The 9,624-nt window shown below is 40.6% G+C and overlaps 1 protein-coding gene across 2 annotated transcripts; it reads right to left on the bottom strand.

Moving 5' to 3' along the window:
- Window positions 1-5,220: 5,220 nt before the first annotated feature.
- On the bottom strand, window positions 5,221-8,050 carry LOC129852818 (visual system homeobox 1-like). 2 transcript variants are annotated; one of them, XM_055918487.1, is made up of 5 exons: window positions 7,317-8,050; window positions 6,890-6,968; window positions 6,628-6,751; window positions 6,343-6,535; window positions 5,221-6,072 (listed from the first exon to the last, which is right to left on the bottom strand). In XM_055918487.1, the coding sequence occupies exons 1-5, from the start codon at window positions 7,711-7,713 to the stop codon at window positions 5,810-5,812; spliced, it is 1,056 nt and encodes a 351-aa protein (XP_055774462.1). In that variant the 5' UTR covers window positions 7,714-8,050; the 3' UTR covers window positions 5,221-5,809. The 2 variants fall into 2 exon arrangements, with proteins under 2 accessions (XP_055774462.1, XP_055774495.1); XM_055918520.1 differs by having other exon boundaries at window positions 6,355-6,535; window positions 7,317-8,049.
- Between the last annotated feature and the right edge of the window lie 1,574 nt (window positions 8,051-9,624).

Raw genomic sequence — 9,624 nt, 5'->3', positions numbered from 1 at the left:
GGGGACAGGACGACTGCACCGTATTGAGGGGAGGATGGATGGGGCCATGTATCACGAGATCTTGGCCAACAACCTCCTTCCCTCAGTAAGAGCATTGAAGATGGGTCGTGGCTGGGTCTTCCATTATGACAACGACCCAAAACACACAGCCAGGGCAACTAAGGAGTGGCTCCGTAAGAAGCATCTCAAGGTCCTGGAGTGGCCTCAAATCAAACATGAAATACAATTTAAATAGAGTTTGATTTGGTTTAGTCATATTCTTTAACTTAGATGTTTGGTTTGTTGGACATAAAAAAGCTGTAAGTCACCAGCAAATCAGCTCCAAGTTATTTAATTTTGGAAATCTGTTCAAAAGTATTCCCATGCATAATAGAGAGATATACAATGAATGTACAAATCATTAGAAACGCCTTTCTAATATTGAGTTGCACCCTATTTTGCCCTCAGAACAGCCTCAATTCATTGTATGCGTTCCACAGGGATGATGGCCCATGTTGACTCCAATGCTTCCCACAGTTGTGTCAAATAGGCTGGATGTCCTTTGGGTGGTGAACCATTCTTGATACACACAGGAAACTGTTGAGCATGAAAAACCCAGCAGCCTGCCACCTACTACCATACTCAGTTCAAATGCACTTAAATATTTTGTCTTGCCCATTCACCCTCTGAATGGCACACATACGCAATCCATATGTCAATTGTCTCAATGCTTAAAAGTCCTTCTTTAATCCTAAAGAGTCTATTGACGCATCCATGCGTCACTCTAAGTAACATGACAAAACAAAAAATCACCATCAAAATCCGTCAGTTTAAGCTAGAGATATCTGTTTTGTTGCGTGAACTGCGTCTCAATCCACCTCATCCGCCTGTGTCGGCCTTCTGCATCTGCGGTGGAGGGTGGTCGAGATACACCGGTGTTTGTCAGACCATGAGACGTGCCGAAAATTGGTCTTCTTGCCAAAACATCGGTAGTGTCCAAATGACCACTTGATGGTGACCACTTGATGGTGTTCTCCGTCTTGCTCTATGACCCCCACAAGTGTGACGGGAACTCATCTGAAGGTAACCCATACAAATGAATGGAGGTAGTTTTGTGCCAACAAAAATAAGGGGTGGAATATGTGTAAAAAAAAAATGAAAATAGTACCAAAAAAAACAAAACTTGAATGAGTAGGTGTGTCCAAACTTTTGACTGGTACTGTATATATACATATATGATTTTTTTTGGTTTGCTGGTGACACTGTCTGTGATTTATTTAGAATTCAAAGCACACTTCACCAGCATGGCTACCACAGTATTCTGCAGCGATACGCCATCCCATCTGGTTTACGCTTAGTGGGACTATCATTTGTTTTTCAACAGGACAGTTACCCAACGCACATCCAGGCTGTGTAAGGGCTATTTGACCAAGAAGAAGAGTGATGGAGTGCTGCATCAGATGACCTGGCCTCCACAATCACCCGACCTCAACCCAATTGAGATGGTTTGGAATGAGTTGGACCGCAGAGTGAAGGAAAAGCAGCCAACAAGTGCTCAGCATATGTGGGACTCCTTCAAGACTGTTGGAAAAGCATTCCAGGTGAAGCAGGTTGAGAAAATGCCAAGAGTGTGCAAAGCTGTCATCAAGGCAAAGGATGGCTACTTTGTAGAATCTCAAATATAAAATATATTTTGATTTGTTTAACATTTATTTGGTTCCTACATTATTCCACATGTGTTATTTCATAGTTTTGATGTCTTCACTATTATTTGGCAATGTAAAAAAATTGTAAAATAAAAAAGAACCTTGGAATGACTAGGTGTCCAAACTATTGACTGGTACTATATATTTCCTGAGCGTTCTTATATCGTCTAGATATAGGACAGCCACTTAAAAACCTTATTCCTTATGATTATTTTTTTACTTTCTATTTCGCCTTTATGAACGTGTTATTCAATGGGTTTCTATGAGCTATAGTAGTAAAGGCCAAATTCAACATTTTATAAAATTTGTTTTATTTTTATTTTTGGGGGTCCTAAAGGGGTCCTAGAATTCAAAATCAAATAGCTAAATGATCCATGTTATGACCATCTTAAAACAATTCCAAATGTTAGTTTAGACTTTTAGAGGTTAACCTGTCTACTCCCCTTCATGATTGAAGTGACAACAATAAGGAATCATCGCTTTTACCTGGATTCACCTGGTCAGTCTATGTCATGTTCCTAATGTTTTGTACACCAGTGTATGTGAATGTATAGAAATGTAAGCAAGGTTTGAAATTATTATGTTTTAGTCAAATATTATAACTGTTTAGGTTTCTTTTGGCCTGTTTGCAGTCTACTAATTATTTGTAATTATGTTCCGTCGCCCTGACCATCCGCTGAATCTAGTTCATGATCACAGCACCTAAGGTGTCATTGGTAAGGTTGAATCCGCCCACGGCCCATTTGAAAAGGTGCAGTCCTACTTTGATGTGAATTTGTTTATTACTTTACAATTATCACAATTACCTATTCAAAACAATCTATTAAAATGCTGATTACAAGGGAAGGCTGGGAGATTTTCAAGTATCTTTCTGTCCATTCTTAATGTGAGAGTGCAGCCTCTTATATTTTGTTTTGGATTCACCACTGGAGTCTAACATGCTGACCACACCACTAGCTTTGCTTGTGCGAGCGATGTAATTCAATCATTAGACCCACACTGCTCGCGCGCGTAAGCAAGCATCTGCGTACCCAGGCGCTAAAATAGAACTTGCTTCTATTTGTGACGCTTGAAGCGCTGCAAGTCCTGCCTCTCCCATCTCGTCATTGATTTTTAGGAGCATAGACCCACGTGAGTGATTGAAAGATGAACTGAGGTCCACACTCCAGTCCAGTTGGTGGTGGTAATGCACCTTAAAGTTGGTTGCCACCTCAATATAAAGTCCAAAGAAGAAGAAGAAGCCTGAAGGAGGAGAGATGACTAGAAACAAACTCAGTTTACCCTTTCATCTGAGGATTAATTGTCGGAGTAGAGGACCTTGTGCATTTCAGGTAAAATAACAACCCAATGTTTATATCCCAGGACAAATTAGCTAGAAACAGCAAGCTAGCTAGCTAAATTGCCATAAATGTTTAATGCTTTTCGACCTGTCCCCAAATTAATATAGTTGGTTCAGAGTCCTGATCGCGTCTTGTGTGGGTGGACAAAATCAACATGCGCGCGCCGACGCATGTAAGGATAGAACTATGCCTACATTTCCTCTGAGCCGATGAGCTTTGGTGTTTTTTATTGTGTTTTAGTTCATCACTCATCGACTTTTTATCTCCCACCATTGGGCTTCATTCTGTACATTGAATATAAGACATTTTTGGTATTATGGTAAGTGTGATTTTAAACTCTCAAATGACTCTGGACATCATGGCGTTAGAAAGATATGTGTTTATTTGCCACAGCATCGACTACCTGGGCATAATAACTCCCTGGCGTGTGCAGCTTGCTTTGGGGCTAATCTGGGTGCTGAGTGTCACCATTGGCACTTGGCAGTAATGACCTTGTCCTGCTCAACCTGGGACAGGGTGCATTTAACAGAGCCACTGCAGGGCTGCTCTGTGAGCCTGGAATCGTGAGAGCATCTATGAGCTTTAATCCTGTGCAAAGGTTACAGCTCCATGACCCTCCCATTACCACCATGACTCTTTCAATCATCATCTGCTCCTGTTATGGGCGTATACAGTATTCAATGAGGCACGCAGGGCTGTTATGGCCCTTAAACTGAACAACCGCCATGCTTGTAGAACTGGAGCCTTCTATCTCTGCATGTTTTTACTTCAGCTGGTGCCAATAATCTAGGACTCTGCAACCTGTATACTACAACAAGAGCAAACTATGTCCTATCGCTTTTCCCAGCAATGAAGTATCCAGCATGTTACAATGATGGTGCTGCACATGGTGCCACCGTTCATCAATCCAATTGTTTATATGATTCTTAAGCAAGAGTTGAAGGGGGCTTCCAAGAGTCGGAGAGCGAGAGCTTGATGTGATGCCCCTGGGAGAGAGAGAGGACGACCACAGAGGGATGGGGTGGGAATGGATGGGAGCAGGCACAGCCACAGGAAGTAGGGGTGCTGAGGTTGCTGCAGCACCCCCTGAAAAATCAGGTTGAAGTTTGACACACTAATCTGAGAATGCAATAGCTGGTGAAAGATGGCATATCTTATTGCAGGTAGAAGTGTTCATGTATACTGTTGTCCACTGGATTTTCAACATTAGCAAAACATTGTATTTGATTATACCTGTTTTGTCACTAAATCAAATTAAATGTGAAACTGTGTGATGTTAGGGTGAGTGTAATGGACCCACTCTTAGAACATTTTTTATATTTGGGTTCCTATGTATAACCTTTTTGTTCTTTGGATATTAAAGGTTCAATATATTGTAGAATCAAGATGTTTAGGCTATCTGTCTGACTGTGACTGCTGATAACTTCAGAGCAGAAGTTGACTAATTACAAAGTTGCCAAAGTAGCTTATTTGCAATTGTTATAAACAAGTGAAGGATGAGATTATGCTTCAAATAAAAACCGAGATGACTGCTTTAAAAGATGGCCTACATAGGCTACATGGGCTTATATAGGCTATTTCAATCATATTTAAATACATTTCATGTTCAATCAATTGAGTTCTAATTTGCCACTAGGCTACTGTCTGTTATTTGTGCCTCAATGTGTTTAATAATATGTGGCAACGTGCGCAATGATGTGCCCAATCTGGGATTTAGTGCATTATTATTGGGTAAGAATAAACTGCCTCAATAGCCTTTTTGGAGCCATTGGTGGTAATATCGCTCTAGGAGCTGATCCGTGGTCAGTAATTTTGACTACTTCTAATGTTAAGGTTAGATTTTAATGGAGAAAACTGATCCGAAGGCAGCGCTGCTTTTCTTTCGATCCTGTATCGACACATGTTCTGACGCACTTAGTGAACGTTCTCTTTACGTGCTTATTTGGGAAACATTTAGAAAGCCGATGCATTTGGTGCGATCATCGTAATGCTTAATGTACATCGCAACTGGGTAACGGGGTTACTTACTGCATCAACTTCTGTCTTTTTAACCCATGTAAATACTGTAATTAAAACAGATTTGTGGAACCAATAACGTTATTTAGGCTACATCAAGTGAATGAAGGTAGGCCTACACGGACACATCAATAAAAATACACCATTTCAAAAAAATATTTTTATTTATTTATCCAGGTACTGTTTTCCTGATATTGCTGCTGTTGTTATTATTGCGGTGAAATTGACCTCTGAATGACATTCAGTATCAACACAACTAAAGTGCCTCATAATTGTGCCATTTGATAATCTGTGTATTTTAGTTGATGTTTTATATCAAATGCAGGTAGTGGGGCTTACACCCTAACCATCACCTTTCAAAAAGATGAAATGAGATGTAGGCCTAAGGTTTGTACATTTTCACTAATTGTTTTTAGAGAAATAGAATTTTGATTTATCGTGTAACACGTTTCTGCAGGAGAAGAGGTGGTATGTCCTCTCCGTGGTCCTCTCGCTTCTTTTTTGAAATATTATTTCAACAACACACAAAATTAAACAAACGTTGCCTATAGCACGGGATAAAACATTAAATATGATCTTATATTTAAAACCAAACAACTTTATAAAACATATGTCCAAATACAATTATTAACAAATAAGACAAGTACACGGTACACCCCTAATGTGATGGGAATGTTGCGCATCTTTGGAAAATAATTGTCTTCCAGGTGAGCATAATTTCCACGCAAATGTCCAAGCTCACTGTCTGCGACGGGGATTGGCATTTATTTAGCTTTCATCGTCTGAATCGCTGTTGCGAATGGGGTCCCTTTGGGGCGACGATGACTTCAAAGTGCTCTTGCTGCTGTCCTGCTTAGAGGTGCTGGATAGGTCTATTGCCATGTCCTCGCTGTCGTCTATACCACGAGAGCGATTTGGCCAGGACATGTCGTTGTCTTTCCCTTTCGTTTCCTCGGAGTTAGTATCCGAGTGGGTAAACTCTGGCATTCCTGGGGACTTCTTTACTATATCCATGGACTTCTTGTGCATTCCTGCGTAAAGTGATACAAATTAAAAACAATTAGTCTCAGCGCAGCCTATAGCAAAATAAAGCTAAAATAAATAGACATTAGGGCCATAGGTCTATTTGTAAACTAAAATGTTGGCCTAGCATTTAGACCTTTATCGTTATGATGTATACGTTATGGAATATGTTGGCTGAATGTCCATCAAACATTGTACGGATACAAAACACATCTCAGCTATGTATTCAAGTGATTAAATACATATTTGAGTCTTATATTATGAATAAAGCAAACAACCTGCTGGCTCACCTAGAAGCCAGGGAGCACAGGAGCCCATCATCCCGCTTTTGGCGGAGTTGATGATTGATTCTGGCAGAGGGATGGAGTGACGGACCATGGCACCGTAGAGCCCATACTCTGCCATCACACTGCTGCGTCCCCAGCACTTCTCACGTTTCCTCCACTTGGCCCGACGATTCTGAAACCATACCTGAAAAATAGGCTCACGTGTTAGATATTTGGACAATTTTGCAGATTAAACTATTTCAATAAGGCAATTGTACGTTGTTATAAATAGCCTACCTGTATTCTATCCTCAGGCAATTCTGTCTTCATTGCTAACATTTCCCTGGCATACACGTCTGGGTAATGTGCCTCATGGAATGCCTTTTCCAGCTCCTCCAGTTGATGTGAAGTGAACACAGTTCTGTAATGGATGTTTTTTTATTTTATTGAAAGCATAACACCGGCGTCCTAACGGCATTCATTGTACTTATTTAATGTAATAGCCTACTCAATTTCTCTTTTTGCCCTGGTGCAACAAAACTGCGTCATATGTACCAACCTGTGCCTCCTTTTCTTTCTCTTCTGCGAGTTCCCTGAGTTTTTCGAATCGTTTCGTTCACCAGAGAGACATTCGTCATCTTAAAATAAAAGGGAAACATATAGGCTATCAGAGAAAAACAATCAAGCCCAAATCCAACATATAAATGTTAAATTATAATTGTACAGAAAAGTTAAATAAATCGAGTGCTTATAAATGGAATATAGAGTCATCGAATTTAGCGCGAGACGAAAATTGTTATTTTGGATAGGTTTAACATTCAAACAACATCTTAATTTTGAGAGATACAATTATGCTACGTCAATCTTGAACGCATTGAATATTTTAAACAAATTGAGCTACATGAGGTTTCAGCACCCCCTGAGAATACATGCTAAGTGGACAGCTAACTGTAACTGCAACATCAACTATTTGAAATGAGCTGTACCAGAGTAGGCGTCTCTTTGTTGCTCCAAATTCTGCATGAAATGGCTCTCCGTCCTGGACTGAAGGAGGGGTATGTGACTCGGTAGGAAGCAGGGGGCCCCCGGAGGTTGCTGAGCCGCCAAACTGCACAGGAACCCCAGACCAAGAGGCAAGGATCCTCCAGCGAAAGGGAATCCCATCCCAGCGCTCTGAACATCCCCGTGTCCTCCTATTCCATAAGGTCCGGATGGGCGAGGCTGGAGATCCGTTTCAAGACCCAGTAGGTCCGTGATGGCAAAGCCTTTAGACCTAAACCCAGATCCATGAAGTCGTGATTTATCGATCCCAAATGCAGGCGCCAGCATCTTGACTTTGAGCTTTTCCTCAGCGCCATCCTCTCTTCCTGTCATGGTTGTCATTTTAAAGCGCTATACTTCTCTTTTCCTTGCAGCTAGGGTGATGAGGTAGCAGGCATATGGGAGAACAATTTATCCCTGTGTTGTGTCCTGGGGATAACCTCCAGTGACCAATCAGAGCGAACCTGACCCGTCAAACCGAAAGGAGGCGTTTCCCTTTTTCAATCCTAAAGGATTAATTGCCACCAATTTTGACTCAAATCCGATAAGGATTTTATCCTCTATCTGAACTGGTTCTAAGTGTTTTTCTCTGATGTCAAATGGCATTTATGTAGGTCTCCAGCTAAACAATAGTGCATGCTTTACATCTTAAAAATACACTTTATTTTTCATTTTTATACACATTTTTCAATGATCAACCTTCGTTTTATCTCAATCTGCTGTCGTTGTGCTATGGTCATTGCTCAGTGATGCATATTAATTTAATTTATTTTATTAATTTGTAAATGAGGAAACATACTATCCTAACGAAAATCGCTGTTTGCCCGTGCAGTGAAAATGTGAGAATAGCCTCTTGACTAGGACTAGTCTAGCGTAATATATAGCCAAACTGGGAATAGGTTTAAAAGACAAAAAATATTAACATTTGAGAATAAGTTTAAGTCATAGGTTTATTCTAATCACTCTCTGGGATTGAATTAATTGAATGTTAAATTAATTTAGGCGAAGAATTGTATACTAGGTAGGCTACAGCAAGCTAATGATGCAACCTACAGACTAAAGATCAAGCTAAATAGCCAGGAAAGGTGGCCTGACGATTTCAGTTGACACATTTCGAAAAAAAGAAAGTTATTCGTTTCTGTCAATGCAACATCTCAATACTTTTGATCTTTTACATGTAAATATTTTGCCTCATTTCCTTGCACCACAAAGTGAGAAGATATGTAGGTCTACGCCTGACAGAAAAATTATAATGAAGAAAATCCATAATTTCCATGCACATCACATCTTGCATTCAAAGGAATTTTACAAATGATAGTTTTCAACATCTGATTCAATCTTTACAACTCTGGGCCTTGTTTCCCAGAACCTTCATAGCGTTAAAGGGAAACTCCACTGAAAAAAATATATTTTTGTATTTCTTTCATTAGTTGCCTGTTGATACAGTACCAACGTTTTTTGCATGTCAGCAGTCAAGTTTTCAAGATATTGGACTTTCAAGAAGCAAAGTGTCACCGGCCACATCATCATGGTGATGCAAAATGCCAATAGACGCTCCTGAAAAATAATAAGGAAAGTGTGCATTAATTTAATATTAAAGAAAGGTTCAAATCTCCCTGACAAGATGTTCTGGATTAACAAACTATAGCCTAACTTTCATTGGGGTAATTGGTTTTTGAATTAGAGGGTCATTTGTTTCTGTTTTCATTTACTTAGCTTTAAAGACCAACAAAGTTTGTGCAATAAAACATATCACCAATTAGGCCTACCTAGCCTAACTGTGTTACACGAAGTGCAACAGGGGAACCCAAGAGCAGATTCAGACGAGGAGACTGGGATGAAGTAAGCAAGGTATTTATTGAAACACAGGAGGGAGATGGAGTGCAGGTCAGGGGAAGCTTGGGTGGGTTGCTGGAAACCAGGTGCGGAGGCTGAGGCTGGAGCGAGAGGGGTTGGGACAGGGTAAGCAGGTCCGGAGGGGAATCCCAGGGAGTTGTAGAGTGGGGAATCCAGGACAGAGTAAGGACTGGAGACAGGGACCAGAGTCAGAGTCAGAGCGGGCAGAACTGTAGCGGAGAGGAAAACAGCGTCAGGCAAGGAAAACAGGCACAACAAGATAACAGGATCTGAATAGTAACAAATGGCCAGAAACGTAGACTGACTGAGCAGAGATTACGATCTGGCAGGGGGGAAGTGGCAGAGCGGAAGTGGCAGGGCTGATTATTTATAGTCTTGATTATGGAACAGGTTGCA

This window comes from Salvelinus fontinalis, chromosome 1, assembly GCF_029448725.1.
Source record: "Salvelinus fontinalis isolate EN_2023a chromosome 1, ASM2944872v1, whole genome shotgun sequence".
NCBI classification, from domain to species: domain Eukaryota; kingdom Metazoa; phylum Chordata; class Actinopteri; order Salmoniformes; family Salmonidae; genus Salvelinus; species Salvelinus fontinalis.
The sequence above is the reverse complement of the archived record's forward strand: the minus strand, read 5'-3'. Positions and strand labels throughout refer to the sequence as shown.